This window comes from Crocodylus siamensis, chromosome 3, assembly GCF_052110815.1.
Source record: "Crocodylus siamensis isolate JL-2025a chromosome 3, ASM5211081v1, whole genome shotgun sequence".
Taxonomy (NCBI): Eukaryota; Metazoa; Chordata; order Crocodylia; family Crocodylidae; genus Crocodylus; species Crocodylus siamensis.
In genome coordinates this window covers 65,339,502-65,357,434 of record NC_143397.1, presented here as the reverse complement: position 1 = coordinate 65,357,434, position 17,933 = coordinate 65,339,502, and the positions used below count along the sequence as shown (strand labels likewise).

Sequence of the window (17,933 nt, the reverse complement as noted above, 5' to 3'; positions counted from 1 at the left end):
TGGGTGGTCCCAGGGGGCACTGCAGCTGCAAAGGAAAGAACCGGGGCCCCACACAGCTCAGGTAGGCAGGCAGGCTCCAGGGAAGAAAAAAAAAAGATGAGGCTCACTGATTTTTTTTTCTTTCCCTTCAGTGCAGCTTGCCTTCCTGGGCTGCTGCATGGCTGCCTGCTGGGGTTGTCTGCACAGACTCCTGAGCTGTACGGAGCCCAGTGATTCCCTCCGCAGCTGCAAGGTAACAAAAACTCCTCGGCGGTATTTTAGTTTGCTGCACCCCGAAGTCATTTAAGGCAAATTATGCACCGAATTTGCTGCACTAGCTGGAATTAATGTGCAATATGCCAACAAATCTGCAAACTTGTGCAAACAGCAATACCATTAAAAAGGTGCAAAAGGGCATTTAACTGCTTTAATGCGTTGTCTACAAATGCCCATAGATTTTATCCCATTTGACCAATGTCCTTGGGAATAACAACAGCTAATACTGACAAACACTGAAACAAAATAGCGAAACAGTTGCTACGATATCTGTTCTGGAATATGAACAACAGACAGATCACTGCATATCTATGGGAAATTATTTCGTTACAAAAACTTAAAATTATTGTATAAAGTATGTTTTGAAGCTATGCAGAGAAAAAAAATCTTTTCCTCTCCTCTAGTTTAGGTTATGTTAAATTTTAATAATTTAATCAACATGCCTTATTATTTGTACTTGAAGATTGCCAGGGGAAGTGGCAAAATGAAGTGGGACTGTAACCTCAAAGCAGACCTATCTGAACTTGCTCTCTACCAAAACAGGCTGCACTTTCATATAGCTTGTGAACGCTTCATATTTTAAACAAACTGAATAAAAATGAGCCTTCCCTGTCAATTGGAGAACTGCAATTTAAATGTGGTCCCTTGCCATTTTACGCTTTCTGTTAGTTTCCTCATCCCTAGGAAATACAAAGCAGCAAAAAACAACCACCAAAAGATCTCTCCAAGGTGTTGGAGCCTTCTGAGCACTGGGAAGCATACAAAAAACTATTATTTTTGTCTGTCAAAGAAAGGAATTCCATATTTTGGAAACTGATTATTCTGTACATATCCCACAATTCTTGAAAACTCTAAGCTAAGTTCAAAACAATGAAGGAATCTGGAAGAACTCCCATTCCCACACAGAAACAGTGACTACTAATTATTCCTATGCAATTTACAAAATGGTTTTACAGAATTCTTATTGTTTTCACGAGACCAACATACTAAATACCCAAATTTAATACTGTGCAAAACAAATTCCTTAGATTGTGCTGATGGTTTTAAATAGCTAAAGGAAACCTCTGGAGTGCTGGATCGATTCTGGATTTATTTGACAGAATGAATCCACAGCCAAATTTGGAGAGAGCAATTTTTAGACTTCTAGAAATCTCTCTAAATGGAGCTGCATTTCAAAGGAGAATGTTTCAGTCAACTCTAGCATAGCGACCCAAAAAAGCAACTTCTCATGATTTCCTGTTTTAATGACAAACTTGATATAAAAAAGAGAGGTAGAGAGTCTATATTGCCCTATAAAACAAACACTTTGCTGACACTACATTTTTAGCTTTATGATGCAATATCGAATCCATGATCAACACAGATAATAGCTGGAAAGTTACTTTTTCTCTTGATTTATAACCTATTCAAAAGGGTACAGGTGGAGGGAGGGGTTATATATTTTAGATACTATCCTAGATTTGTTCTGATCTGTTTGATATGAACCTGTTCACAAGGGGGATGAAGTTCCTGTCCATCACCCATAGAGTCATACACCAAAGTGACTAAAGCTCCCTACTGTAGTACTGATGAAACAGCTTCCACAAAGGCAGTAACAGTGAGATGAGTTTTTGACATTAGAGTTTGAGGACCACCAAATCTGACTGCTTTCTCTGCAGCTGATATCTTCACATCACAGTCAGACTCAGAAGCATGCATATACCTGTTTAACTATGCATATCATTTGAGCATTCAGTTATAAAAGAAAATCAAGCATTTGCACATCCAAATGGGCTAGATACGGTTCTAATTGGGCATCTTCACTTAACGTTATAGTAACCATACATACAAACATATATTTCTGAAAGCATCTAAAAAGGCCCATCATTTGCCTTATGAAGGAAAGGTAATGAATGACTATGATGTACATTAGAATGATTATAAAAAAAAGTATATAAATCACATGCACACCTGAAAGGAGTGTTTGTAGGTTCAAGCAAAACCTTGTGGCGAAGGAGTGCAGGACCTGCAGATAATGCTTCCTCAGGTGCATGAACTGAAATAAAATTTTGAGGGGGGCCACCATATAACTCAAGCCGTCGGAGAAGAACTTGCTCCCAGCGCTGAAATGTCTTTAGGACTGCATGACACAGTGGGGAGCTAACTGGAAGTTCTAAAAGGACAAAGCAAAGAAATGTAAATTATATTGGCATCTTAGTGTGAATTCCTCCACTAAAAATCTATATTGCAATGAAGCACTTTCTAAATTCACTTAAAAAGATGGAAGTAGAAATTGGGATGTAAAGAGATTAATTATCCTGTATTGCTTTATAGCAGACTGAGAAATGGAAAAGGAGCCAAGATATTTAGAACAGAGGAGAAGTAAAACAATAATAGAAATTATGTATTGTGAACAACAAAATAAGTACAGGATTAATTAATCAGTAAGAAATACTAAACAGCAAGTAAGACATGTTACTGACAGCTATAAGTGATTACAAGGTAGACAACAAACTCAACAGAACATGCAAAAATATCCCCAAATAATCAGGCTAATGTTTGTAGTCTCTAGAATCAAAATAAAAGTGTCAAGATCAAGTAAGCCAAAGCAATTGAAAAAAGTTAACTATGCTGCTAGATTACCTGAAAGATCATGTCCAGCCAAAGGATAGAAAGTCTTCAAATTATGAAGCACCATCTGAATCATAGTCAATCTCATCAGTGACCAACTATAGAAATATAATAAGTCATTATGATCTCATATTATAATCTTTCTTTAAAAAAAGCTTGACGCTTCTCTGTAGTCAAAGATAGGACTATTTCTAGATTTAACCAAAAAAATGGCCCCACTGGCCAGATGCGAGGCATGGTGCCACTCTGCAGGCTAGCCTGGACCCATACACCAGAGCCAGGACACAGTGCTGGTCTGACAGACAGCTGATATAGTGTGTGCCAACACCAGTGCAGGGCTTGTGCAGGAAGCCAGCAAAAGGTGCACATGAGGTGCTGGCCCCAGAGCCAGAGTGTAGGGCTGATTTGGCAGGGTGCATGTGGCCTGGATCAGCTCCTGATGCCACATACAGAAAGAGCACTGAATCCATTCCTATGTCCTGCATATAAGACATGCCAGCACTAGACCGGGGCTTGCACTGCACAAAGCACACAGAGGCAGCCTGGGGCATGAGCTCGATAGCTGGGGGATGTTGGCTCTATAGTGCCAACATCCAGACTGGTCCTGTGCGCTGGCTCCAGCACACAGGGATGGTCGTGGGTAGGTCTGGCATGGGTGTCAGGTGCAGCACCCACCAGACCAGCTCCATGTGCCAGGGCTAGCATGTACTACCTGCAGTAAGCAGTGAGGTGGTTTAACAACCACAGGCCAGATCCCAAGGTCCAACAGTTCCAGTCTGAGGGCCGTACCTCTGATACTCCTGCTTTAATTATATTGTAACGTTAAGGATACCTTGACTGCCAAGGCATTTTTATTATTATTATTAATAATAATAAATAATAATGAAACCATCAAAGTATTGTGCTTGTTTATTGAAAAGTAGGCATTCTATAAACATTCCTAAGAAACACTTGCATTTCTTGAGTAACTGCCATATTTTCTCATCCATAAAGTACCTAGAAATATACTTGCTGTCAACAGCATCAGAAAAAAAAAATAAGTCTTTTATACCTGTATGAATTTGAATTAGAATGCTCCTGAAGTTGTGAATCTGATGCAAAAACATTTTCCTCTCCCTCCTCATCATCACTTCCTTGGCTCTCCTCTGAATCATACTCTACTCGACTTTGTGAGGATGGAAGAAAAGGCTAAAATTATATATGTATGAAAGAAAGTAATCAGAAAAACTGTTTCTGTCAAAAAGCATTTTGCTCGTTTAAAAACACAAATATAGTGACATCATAAAATTAAACACAACCCTGTCATAACATATCAAATCAGTCATTATAATAGTTTGAAATATATTCTTTATTAAAATAATCATTTTGGAATCAGTACAGCTGCCACAAAACCTGTACCCACCATTCACCCATACCCCCCCACCAATATACAAAAGACTTCATTTTAAGCTATTACACAATCATCTCTATGTACACTACACAAACACATATAAATCAGGAAAACAATATTTTTTTAAAATCAAATTAATGTATGTTTGATTTTTAGAATATAATTTGTCTTTTTTCTTCCTCCAAGATGGCATATCCCCTAGCTAAAAGGAAAACTTCTGGTGGTAAGGGGAGGGGTTGGAATTTCCAGGTTCAAGATGGCAACCAGGCAAGGGGCGAGGCTACCTTTGTGGCCCTCGACAGCTCACCAAGAATTGTTAAGTGGCCCACCAGCTGAAATAACCACCCGCCCCTGCTTTACTCCTATTCCATTATGGATATTCCTTTCATAAATGATATTAGGGAAACCGTTGAGGAAGACTGCATAAAAGAGCACAGACATCACAGGAGGATAGAAGGGCAATGTAACAAGACATGAAAGCAAGTACATAGTGATAGTATCAATTAGGTAAATACCATGCTTATTAGCCAACCAATTAAGAGGTATGAACACAGCCAGGCTGCATTAGTTGAGGGGGCAGCCCATGCTGTGCAGTAGGAAGTGTTCAAGGGCATTGCTCCCAGGTATGGCAAGTTTGCTATGTAGACATAGCTCATGTATTGAAGAATAGATATCAGTTGCGATATTCGGAGAGTGGATGACACACAGGCTGATAGGATAAGGGGCTGATTTCTGCTATTTTAAACGGCTTGAGAGGGAAAACCATTGTGTATGAAGTGACCCACACAATACAGTAGTCAAAGCTGAAAACCAAGAGGGTCTGGGAAGGATGTTTTTCCCTGTTTTGAAAATGAAGGATCTGATCTTAAGAGTAATTGTGTAAACAGCAGAATTACTTCAGAGGTATAATGAGTTAACAACAGATTCTCTCTCTTTAAAGGGAAAAGAGAGATGAGAGACTGGCATGAGTCCATTCAGGATTTGGAGTCAAGAACTTCCTATACTTTTTTTAAATTACATTGAGGAACTGTACTTTATAAAATTTAGTTTGATTTCTAGTAAGTACACAAGTTTTTGGCTTAATTATTCATTTCAAACAGAAGGTACATTTTTAACACACTGTCGTTTTATCCTCCAATGCACAAATATGTGCATCTGCAATCTAAATGAGCAATGTTTCAGAACATCATCATTCATAACCAGTAAAGTGGTATTTGAGATTGAATCAATTCCATGATTGCCCTTTTCAGCCTTGCAAAAATGTAGTGAGCATTATTTTAAGAATATTTTGGGTATCTGAGTACAAAAGATAGATGATTTTTTATCCCCTCTTTTAAAAGTAGAAATGGAAACACAGTATAACCTTATAAATCTGGACATCAAAGATCTGGAATTCTCAAAAATCCAACACCTAAAAAAATATACTACATTGGGGAGTAGTGGCAGCTGGTCCCAGAGCAGTGGAAGAGGAAGCTTGTACACAGCAGCTGCTGCCACCATCCAACACCATGTGCCACCGCTGGTTCAGGCCCGGCCACCACTCCCACCCCCCCACAAGCCATGACTGGCTGCCACTCTGGCTTAAAAAAATCCAGAACCTTCAAATTTCCGGCAGGTGCTCAATCCCAAGCACGCCAGATTTCTGAGGTTATACTGTATAACCTAGTTTCTGCTTTAATTATTACTTGTCCTAGAAAGAGCACAGTTTATATTTTACAATAGTAAAAATTACCTTTGCTATGAAATAGTCCCAGATACTAAGTTCAGGAGGAATAAATTTTTCCCTGTAAGGTGGAGATCCCTGTTCCACTGTTGGTGATGATGGAGACTGGGGACTCTCTTTTGGAGACAATTTTGAGGAAAGTCTAAAACGTTTCTGTTGTTTTTCACCATCATCTATAGGGGAAGAAACTAAAAAATACAAAATCGTTAAAAACTAGGTGAATATTCATGATAGAAGCCTCACAGATACATGTTTTCTGGATTTGATTTCACCACTTCCTTAAGATGCAAAAAAGCTGGCATCTCTTTTTATTTTACTGTACTAATTCTCAAACAATATCCAAAGCTAATGCAGATTACTTCATAAAACAGGACACTGGTTAAACAATAGGGAGCCACTAATCTACAAACTTAAGTATCCAGCCTGTCAAGAAGGAAATTGTGATTTTTGTGGAGATGGTGTGCCTTTTAAACAATGATCGTCTAGCTCAGGGATCCTCAGTCCTGACAGCCTCCACGGCCATGAATCAAGAACCAATACAATAAGTATTTCTCCAAATGATCTGTGGCAACCACACTCCAGTTCAAAGGGGAAAAAAATCAATGGTACTTGAACCTTGATTTCCAGAGATGAGTGCAACATGCATTACCACTCATGGCTATAGGAAGGATAGAACCATTTGTGGCTCAAGTGCTGTGTAGCCTGAATATAACTTCTGAATCTATGTCAAAATGAATGCAAACTATTTTGTGATCACATATCAAACTTGCATCAGTCACCTTGAATGTCCACATCTTGAAATTTTTCTGACTCAATCATTTAACCTTAGCACTGCATTAAACATAGTGGTAGCATTTGTTATGTCCTTTGTAGCATGACTAACACCCTCCAAAGCTATTATCATCCATCAATCTCATTAATAAATCTTAACCTAAATAGGTACCAGTTGATTATCTCATGCCTGTTACTAAAGGTCCCTAAGCTGACTTCCAGATGTGCTGTGCCTACACATTTATAGACAAATGTACTAACTCAGGGACCCCACGGACATAGCATTAACTATCTTTATTGTTAATAGTTTAACTGTGAAATGGTTGAATCATTTCCCTTTGATCTAGGCTTGTTTTTTTTAAATGAGAGACAAGAGAAGGGAGAGAGAGAGAGAGAAGAGAAAAAAAGAGATGCGTGTGCAAAAAGAGGCGAGAGAGAGAGAGAAGGGAGAGTGTGTGAGAGACACGACAGACAGAACTGCATGCCATTTACAGAACAAACCAAGCTTCAGCATTTCTTTTAAAATCTTAAGGTATTTTTCTTTGATTAGCCAGGCCTGTTACTTTGCTACAGTGTTTTCCTGTCTCCTGACGACAGAGCCCTGACAATTCTGGTTAGAACTGTAGTCCCTCCTCTCTAGAATATCTACAGTCGATACCAAGTCAAAAGTTAAAACCTAGGCTGCATTAAACACATGCTTCTCTCCAAACAGCACATAAAAAGCTTCAGATCAGTCAACCACTACAGTACTCAGCTTACTTAAGAGCATGTGCTTCAATGTTTGCTGAATAAAGATGAGCTACTGAAATAGGGTTAGAAAACTATTAATCTGTGCTATGGCAACACACAGGGGTTTTCAAAACATTTTGTTACAGGTTGCAGATGCTTATAGGATTAGCTAAAGTGCTCATATTTTTTGAGAAATGAGGGGCCTCCCTTTGAGATTCTGAAGAATTATAATAGTCTATCTTTTCTGAAAGACTATTTATCCATGTTTTAGTTGAAGTCAAAGGAACCCTATAGGAGATTTTGTGGAACTTTAAGTTTACTTGGCAAAAGGCCTAAGACAGCGTGGAATTCTGAGAAACAATGACTTAGTTCTGAATTAAGAGGAGAGTATATCACCACAGTAACAATACAAATCATTTGCAAGTCATCAAGTGAATGGCATTTGAATGCAGATTTTTGTGCACATGAAGAAAAATCCGCATACCTCAGATGTTAGCCATGAGACCACAGAGTCCATGGTTATGGAGAATTCATTTGGGAACCTGAGCTGATGTAAAAATCTTAAGTTGCATGCAAAGAAGAGGACTGAATTATTGGGTTTGAGGGACTGAATTTAACTCAATACATACATTTTGAAACTAGACTCTTCAAGGTAGGCCAGACCCATGTCTTTAATAAAGATTCAACATCTTTCTTCTCTAATTAATGTGCAAAACCTCAAAACATCCATGAGACCATCCAGAAAAGCCACATAAACTGGACATATCTGCAGTTAAAAACCAGGAAGAAAGGGAGAAAGAGTCTATGCCATTTTATAAAAAACTAAAAAAACCCACGTAACAAATTTGAAATAGTTATAGTCAGACTAGCCTGTTGGTCATAAAGGACCAATTCATGGCAAGCAAGGTGAAGGAAAAGTATGGACTATTTGGCAATTTCCCCTTGCTTAAAGCAACGTGTTGATAGCAGAAGCAGGGTTCCTTTCAGGAGGAGGCTAAGAAAGCAGATCAAGATGCACAGGATGTCAAATGAGGTCACTGAAGTCAAGCAACACACTAAGCAGCAGAAGTTGAGCCCGACTGATAAGGAAAACCCCTTGACTAGCAAGTACATTTTGTAGAAATAAACAGGTAATCTGGCCTCCCCCTAGCTTGCCACCTCTTTCTTTGTAGGCAGAAAGGGCAAGTCAGGCCTGTTGATGCAGTAGGTAGCAGATAACCTTCTAAAATTATTGCTTTCTGAATTATGAACAATACTGAGGCTTGAATCAGAAGCAAGAATGGAGGGTAGAAGTGCAGAATAAGCACTTCCTAATTTAGTTCTTGTCACAGAATTACAGAATAGTAGGGCTAGAAGGAACCAGAGAAGGTCATCTAACCTAATCCCCTTCTCAAGGCAGGATCTCCCTTATACCCAGAGTAGGAATTAGTCTTCAGAAAGCAGATGCAACAGCAGTCCCTGGGGATACCATAATTTTCTCACATATCACACACCTCTGAATAAAGCAAACTTGTTTTTGGGAAGGCAGAATCAAAAATAAAAAGAATATTCCCAAAGTTATGACTTTGCAGAGCAGGGACACACCCTAATGTTCAATTTATTCATCCTCCCTTTCCTGCTCAGGAAGAACTGTACATGCTGCTGAAAACTGGACTCTATGGGCAGATCTAAGATTTTGAAGTAAGCTAAAGAAGTCTGCAGAGCTTTGAAAAAAGAGAAACAAGACCAGGAATAGCTAACAGACAGCAAAATTGCTAAACGATAGATAGCTTAATTAATACAACCTCAAGACCATTAAAAAAGAGAGGGTTGCTAATGACTGTGGGGTGAAGAGCAGCTAAAAGGAGACTGGTAGATTATAATGAGTCATGAAATCAGTTAACTCCCTCAGCACTGCTTGAACAGAAATGCTGCTACCGTGGCAGGGGTGGAGGGAACCTTTACTGCTGTTACCGTATTGGGGTGGAGGGAAGTCCCCTAAGGCAAGAGCTCACCAGTGTCCCTGTGCTGGGCTGCATGGGCAGGCGCCCGAGTTGGAGGACTCCTTCTCCCTCTCTCTAGGGCAGCTTGTTGAAGCAATCAGCAGTTGACAAGTGGGAAGGTGGAAGGGAGAGTGTTGCCAGGATTTGAAAAGCCCCCATCACAGGGGTTTTCCCTCCACCCCATGAGCTGTGTAGACCCTGGCTAGTGTGGTCTGGGGATCTGTTCCCCTGCCCATAGTCTCTATGGGCTGATGAACGCAGGCCGAAAGCCGGCTAACAAGCAGAGGGGCAAGACTACCCCTGCTCCACTGAAGCAGGCAGCATAGCCCAGGGCTGCAAAGCATCCTGGGATGCCGGGGGACTGTAAGTTTACTTGAACCAGGAAGGGATCCAAGACAGAAGTTCCATAAACCGATTTGACTTAAATCAGTTAAGTCTGGTACTACATCCAACCAGATTTATTTTAAACCGGTTTTGGTCATTTGGAAAGTGTTTTATGTGTACTGAACTTCCGCTCTGTTACAGGTTTAAACCAGTTTCTGATCATTTAAATTGCTTTATGTGCAACTTCTGTCCCTACCCTCTAGGGCACTGTGGGTGCATCTACACATGACGCAATGTTGCCATAGCAACATGCTACAGCTACGCAGTATCCACAGGCAAGAATTGTAATGCTGCAGCTATGTTGCCATAGCAATGTGCTGCCTTGTTATAGCCTGTTGCTACGGCAATGTAGCAGCTAAAAATAGTCATGCGCTGCACGCATGGTGCTGTACAGGCTGTCACTGTACCGTCATTTAGTACTTCCAAGAGGAAATACTAAATGATGGTGCAGTAACAAAGGCACCATACGGACATGTGAAGACATGCCCACTGAGTGCAGTTTTTCAGGTGGTAACAACCACTGAATTGAAACCAGATGTTTCCCAAGCCAGTCAAGGATACTAACTTCTCAAAGTAGCACTGTATACAGCAAGTTTTAAAAATTAAGTTCTTTGATCTCTTACTACAATTCTCTAAACTGCGGGCTAGAATTATTTCATTTGTTGAACGCATAATACAATTATCCCTTACAAAATTCAGAATGCTAACAGAAAATCCACTCTAATTTTCAAAAAAAGTCATCTTCAGGCTAAAACCAAGATGTGTAAGTTCCAGGCCAGATGTACCTTTCAGAACACATTTATGCTCATATAAAAACAAAGGAAGAAAGTGTTTCTGCTATGATACATATTCAAATAACTTATCACCTATTAAAAGTGGAAACCTATACATAATGTCAAAACTTAAATAATTTTTTAACTGTACCCAAGTTGTCAGCACATTTTTAATGTAACATGATGAAGATCCGCCCACCCCGACCCCTTAGGATGCTATTTAGAGTTCACTTACCTGTATTAAAAGATGTTAAGTATTTATGCAGCAGTAATAATATTGTTTACATGTTATTGCTTAAAGCTTATTAACTAGCAGAGCATGCACATGCATTGTGTCATATGGAATTTTAGCTTCTGTTTCAAAACAAAATTTGCTCAAATACTTAAAAGAGGCAGAAAATAACAAGCACTGCATGATACAGAACTAAGCAAATATACATCTGCAGATTCTTTTAAAGCACATTGCAAAAAGCAACTGCTGCACTAATTCTAAATATAAGGAATTATTTTTCTTAATCTTTTTCTAGCACTCTACAGGTTAGCTCTTGGTAGCTCACCTGACACTTTAAAGCATCCAAAACTGGAATTATTTAGGAGTTTTGGTTACTTGAGAGACACAAAATGCACACCTTACTTGTACATTCTAAAAATGATTTCATAATTCTTGGGTTTCAGTGAGAGCACAGACGTATTTTTAAAATTTGTAATACATTTCACAATGAAAGTCTTCCAATTAGACACTGTCATTTAGGATTTTAGATCAGCTGTGTTTATTATTAAAAATCAAATTTACCGACTTTATAATACAACCAAAAGATGTATCCACGTTCAGTGAAATTCTGTGTGTAGTCTCAGTGCTTTAATATTTAAATATTTTTAATATTTTAATGTTCGACTCAGAAAAATAATGTTTAGAGCCAACGTAACCCCAGTAAAAAAACAAAACAAAACAACAATCCTACCATTTCAAGGTAAACAATTCTGTCATTTTAAAAGAAAAATTCAAAATATGAAGCCCTCAAAGGCCAGTCTGTGAATCCAGATACCCATCTTTAAGAGATAACCTAGAAACATTATTTAATTGCACCAAAAAAAGAAGAAAGAAAGAAGGAGTAACATGAACTGGTATGAGGATTCCAATTCAGCAACTTAATACATTTTCATAGATTTCATAGACATTAGGGCTGGAAGGGACCTCGGAAGATCATCAAGTCCAGCCCCCCGCCCAAAGAACAGGAAGTCAGCTGGGGTCATAGGATCCCAGCAAGATAAGCATCCAATTTACTCCTGAAGGTGTTCAATGTAGGTGCTTGAACCACCTCCCACGGCAGGCTATTCCAGACCTTGGGGGCTCAGACAGTAAAGAAATTCTTCTTTATGTCCAGCCTCAAACAGTTTCATAGTTTCTAGGGTCAGAAGGGACCAAGTAGATCATCAAGTCCAACCCCCTGCCATGGCAGGAAAGAGTATTGGGGTCAAATGACCCCAGCAAGGTGTTCATCTAGCCTCCTCTTAAAGACCCCCAGGGTAGGAGCCAGCACCACTTCCCTTGGAAGTTGGTTCCAGATCCTAGCCGCCCTGACAGTGAAGTAGCGCCTCCTGTTATCTACCCTAAATCTACCCTCTGCCAGCTTGTGACCATTATTCCTGGTCACTCCTGGTAGTGCTCGGGGGAACATGGACTCCCTCAATGCCTGCTTGTCCCCTCTGACTACTTTGTAACAGGCCACTAGAACCTCCTACAGTCTTGTAATAGTTTATGACTGTTCCACCTCGTCATCCCTTGGGGCACGCTGGTGAACAAACATTCCCCCAGATCCTGGTGGTCACCCCTGATAAACTTGTAGGTAGCCATCATATCACCCCTGAGCCTGCGCTTTTCCAGGCTAAAGAGCCCCATGGCTCTCAGCCTGTCGTCATAAGGTCTGTTTTCCTGACCTCTGATCACGCATGTGGCTCTTCTCTGGACTCTCTCAAGCTTCTCCACATCCCTTTTGAATTGTGGAGCCCAAAACTGGACACAGTACTCCAGCTGCAGCCTCACCAAGGCCAAATACAACAGGAGAATGACGTCCCAGGATCTGCTTGAGAAGCATCTATGGATGCAAGCCAGTGTTTTGGTCGCTTTACTAGCTGCAGCATCGCATTGCAGGCTCATGTTCATCTTGTGGTCAATGATGACCCCCAAGTTCCTTTCTTCCATAGTACTAGTCAGTGTAGCACTGCCAAGCCTATAAGGATGCTGCAGGTTTTTCTTCCCAAGGTGGAGAACCTTGCATTTTTCAGTGTTAAACACCATCAGGTTCTCATCCACCCATTTGTTGAACCTGTCCAGGTCAGCCTGGATCACCCACCTGTCGTCTTGTGTGGTTGCTTTGCCCCAAAGTTCGGTGTCATCGGCGAATTTGACCAGTCCGCTTCCAACTCCAATGTCCACATTAATGAAGATATTGAACAATATGGGTCCAAGGACAGAGCCTTGGGGGACCCCACTGGTCACAGGACACCATGATGATTGACTTCCATCAATTACTACCCTCTGGGTCCGACCACGGAGCCAATTTCCCAGCCAGCGGAGTGTGGTGGACCCAAGGCCACAGTTGGACCGTTTTGCCAAGAGGTGATCATAGGACACCAGATCAAAGGCTTTTCTGAAGTCAAGATATACGACATCAATCTCTTCTCCCTTGTCCAGGTGATAGGTCACCTGGTTGTAGAAGGAAATGAGATTGGTCAAGCAAGACCTACCCGCAACAAACCTGTGCTAGCTATTCCTTAGCATGTTGGCGTTGGCCAGTCCATTACGGGTGGCCTCTTTCATAAACTTTTCTAAGATCTTCCCTGGGATAGAAGTCAGGCTGATGGGCCGGATCCACTTTTCTCCCTTTCTTGAAGATGGGCACCATATATTGGCCTTCTTCTAGTCTTCGGGCACTACACCAGAGTGCCAGGAGTTTTCAAAGATCCATGCCAGGGGCTGGGCTATGATGCTCGCCAGCTCCTTGAGTACCCTGGGGTGTAGACTGCCAGGGCCAGCTGACTTGAAGGTATCCAGCTTCTCAAGGTGTTCCTTCACAAGGTCACCATTAACGGAGGACACGGGATCTCCCTCACTCGGACCTCCCTGTCCCATAGCAACAACTACATTTCCAGTGCTGTGGTCTGAAAGTTTCAGTTACCATGATAGTTTTTACAAACCCTCTACTTCCAGGAACTTAAGTAGAATTTGTTAGGGTACTGAAATTGTATGTACTACAGTACAATTCAACTTTTACCACTAATGTACACTAAAGATTTTCTTTTCTTTTCCTTGGTTCCTACCCCAAGCAAGTTGAGACTTGTTTTAGAAAAACGAACAACACTGGTTTCAACTGACAGCATTTATGATTTTGACTCAATTTACTAAATTGGCTAAATTTCACCTTTAATATAAAACAAATTACAAATGGTCACTATGCCTGAAAAAAGAGAGACCCTCAGACACCAGTGCTAGTATCCTCCTGCTTATGCAAATTCTTGTGCCTAATCTCAGATTAGAAAGTAAAGATCATAAAAGGGAGACCTTGGAAATAATCTTGAGAATCTTCACCATTATCGTCAGAAGAGGAATAAAAGTAAAATTTCTTTTGGAGGAAGGGCCAACCTTGTATGTATAGGGGACACATCCACTGAAAAAGGCTTAATCACTATGATAAAAAAGCCTTGGTTATGTTTAGAATGGGGGCTCGGAAACTGACCAAGATGATTCAATGAACATAGTTAAATCTCCCTGTTCCATAAATGTAGGAACTGACCACGAACATCATGCCATTAACAGCTTTGTGTTGCTCAACTGACAAACCCCACAACCATAACTGACTGCAGAGCATGAGCTGACACTAAGTAAACTGTCAGAGATGCCAGCAATGCTGAATAATCTACACCAAATGTGTCAGCTCCAAATGGGTCTTTCTTTCCAGTGTAGGGGAAGACTGATACTGAGACTGTCCCAGACACATAAGAGGTGGACCTAACTGAAGAATGCTCAGAACCAGACAAGGTGTTGTTTACCCTCCAAGTCATTGGCAAGGATCAATTATTACTTTTTTTTTTTTTGAGAAAACTTTTGTTGGATTGAAGTTTTATTGGTGTTTGTGAATTCTACACACACGCACACACACGGCACAACTGGGGATTGTTCTGATTATCTAGAGTCACTCAAATCAAAACAATGGGTTATTACAAGTTATCTATTTCTTTCCACAACAGCGAGCTACCTTTATTTTTACTGACTCAAATCTTTCAACTGTATCCTGAATATTTTTAGAACAATTTTGTAATTCAGTAACAATAAAAAATATTTTCTTTTAATGTCAGAATGGTTTTGAAGCTTATTTTCCAGGCCTGACAAGTAAATTTTGAGAACTGAAAGCAGAAGTGAACCCTGAGTTGCCAAGTAGTTCTTATTTAATCTAAAAAAAGTTGGACAAGTATCTGGAATCACAGATCTGTACTTTAGAAGTTCTTTATAATGTTCACTAAAATAAAATCAGAAGAACAGCATATTTTGAGCTTTTCAGTATTTCAAAAGAATTTGTAATATTCTGTTCATTTGTATCATACCTTCTGAAAACAGAAAAATTATCATTCTTTATTTTGTGGATATAAATTGCAATAATCAATTTATTTAATATTTTTGCCTATAATTTGAAATCCAAAATGACTCCTTGAACAAAGGTGATGGAAATGCTCCCACAATAACTTTGACTGAGAAAATTTTTGCTTCTAATTTGTTGCTGTAATGAAATGAAGGGTTAATATGGATTTCTAACTGTTCAGAACAAAAGCAGGTTTCAAAATTGTTCAACAGGACACTGTGGATTTGGGAGAAACTACTTATTCTATATATCTGAGTTACAGAGAATCAAGTTAAAAGAGTTAAGTTTTCAAACCATATTTTAAAGAGAAACTAGAAGCTTTGGAAATAAATGTTTTAAACAGAGCAAGAATTTCCACGCAAATTTAGTAACAAAGGAGTTTATATTCCTAAAGCTAATTTCTTTTGTTTATTGATTTTTAATGAGTATAAAACTTTTAAATCTGACAGCTGCACCTGTACCTACCAGGCTGTAAAATGCCCAGCTACACAGATTTGTGCCCACAATTATTTTGTCATTTAAAAAAAAATGGCAATGTGTCTGTAAAATAACAACACACAACTGAAAAGCCTATGTAATGCAGCTCTCCATAAGTTATGACATTTTACTAGAATGTTTCATCTATAAGGGAAAGGCCCCATAGCATAATGTTGGGGAGGCAAGCTGGCATGTGCCCTGGATACTACTTAAGGAGAGGGGCGCCAAAACAGGGAAGGGGTTGAGGGGCTGGGGAAAAAGGGCCTCAGTCTAAGGCTACTCACTGTGGCCTACCTTACTGCCATCTGCTTGATGCCTTATCTTGCTTGTTTGCTTCTCAGCGTCAAGCAGCAGGAACCCAGCCCAAAGGATTCTGGAAATTAGTTTTGTAGAGCGTCGGTGGAGTTGGCTGCTGATGGACGAAGAAAACTGGCCCCCGTTTTTTGCCACTGGATTCAGACTTTTTTTTTTGTCCTCTGGACATAGGCTTTGGCAGCATAAAAAAAGTGGGCAAAAGGGGCAAAAAGATTCCACCTGGAAGCAGCAAACTATTTCCACACTACAGAACTACAATTCCCAAAACACCTTGAACTCTGCCCAGCTCTCTGCTCTGTTCCTGAACCTGGAGAAGAGCCTAGGGAGTAGGGGAAGGGGTAAGAGAGGGAAGTGAAGGAGAGGAGTTGCCCAGGGCAAATTTGCCTCTTGAATGAGTTCACATATCAAAAACCATTCCCTTGGAAGGGGGAAGAGAGACAGAATGAAGCAAATCTATAAAAGATCTGTAAACTTTGTAATGGCTAAATTTAAACTTTCAAGCAACCCAGTTCACAGAATATTTTTAAAGACAATCATTTCCTAAAGGAATGAAACCAAGTTTATAAAAAAAAAAAAAGAAGTCACCAACCAGAACCGCTAAATTTGGCTACAGCTACAAATAATGCCACAATTATCATAGAAGATGCTAAAGCTGTAATTTTAGACAGTATCCCCATTCAGACTGAACTGCCGAAAATCAGACAAACATCTGAATGAATATCAAACAGGAAGTCTTCCCTGATTAAGAGAAAAACTGCATTTCCATTATTTCACAGAACACACATCTTCTAGGAGGATGGATGTCTTTGTGAAATCTGGATGAAAAAGAAACCAGACCTATTCTGGAGGTCTGATGAAAAGTAATGTAAATACAAAGAGGAACAAATTATATTAAATGACTCTTTCTACTACTATAGCACGAGTATAGGAAAAATGTTTTGTTTGGTTTTTTTTTTACTTACTATGTGGGAAGGAAAACACTAACATGGGTTGGAAGACCAAATTAATTTTTAAAAAATTCAGCCACGCATTATATCACCATTAAATATTTTCATGACCAACTACATCGTTACAACATTTTCGACCTGGAGGGATGTGGGCAGCAGGGTTCCGCAGGGCTCAGTCCTTGGGCCCGCACTGTTCAATATCTTCATCAGTGACTTGGATGAGGGGGTAAAAAGCATCTTGTTCAAATTTGCTGATGACACTAAGATGTGGGGATGGGGGCACGCTAGATGGGAGGAATAGGCTGCAATCAGACCTAGACAGGTTACAGGGGTGGGCGGATGAGAACAGGATGGGTTTCAACACTGACAAGTGCAAGGTGCTGCACCTGGGGAGGAAGAACCAGCACCATACCTACAGGCTGCGGAACGCCCTTCTCGTCAATACAGAGGCAGAAAAAGATCTTGGAGTCTTCATTGATGCCAAGATGAACATGGGCCGGCAGTGTGGGGATACAGTCAGGAAGGCCAACTGCACCTTGTCATGCATCCACAGATGCATCTCAAGCAGATCCAAGGAGGTGATCCTCCCCCTCTATGTGGCACTGGTCAGGCCACAGATGGGGTACTGTGTCCAGTTCTGGGTGCCGCACTTCAAGAGTGATATGGACAACATGGAGAGGGTCCAGAGGAGGGCCACTCGCATGATCAGGGGGCAGCAGGGCAGGCCCTAAGAGGACAGGCTACGGGACCTGAACCTGTTTAGCCTCCACAAGAGAAGGCTGAGGGGGGATCTAGTGGCCTGTTACAAACTAGTCAGAGGGGACCACCAGGCATTGGGGGAGTCCCTGTGCCCCCAAGCACTACCAGGAGTGACTAGGAATAACTGTCACAAGCTGGCAGAGGGTAGATTCAGGCTAGGTATGTGGAGGTGCTACTTCAC

The 17,933-nt window shown here is 40.5% G+C and overlaps 1 protein-coding gene across 8 annotated transcripts in view; it reads right to left on the bottom strand.

Annotated features, from left to right (window-relative positions):
* DMXL1 (Dmx like 1) overlaps nucleotides 1-17,933 on the bottom strand; it is a 136,774-nt gene that overhangs the window by 29,210 nt on the left and 89,631 nt on the right. For all 8 annotated transcript variants that reach the window (XM_090038425.1, XM_090038426.1, XM_090038428.1 and 5 more), the window contains 4 exons: nucleotides 5,988-6,166; nucleotides 3,917-4,053; nucleotides 2,878-2,963; nucleotides 2,206-2,407 (listed from right to left, as the gene is read on the bottom strand). In XM_090038425.1, the coding sequence (XP_089894551.1) occupies nucleotides 2,206-2,407; nucleotides 2,878-2,963; nucleotides 3,917-4,053; nucleotides 5,988-6,166 (604 nt within the window). The remainder of the gene's footprint in view (nucleotides 1-2,205; nucleotides 2,408-2,877; nucleotides 2,964-3,916; nucleotides 4,054-5,987; nucleotides 6,167-17,933) is intronic.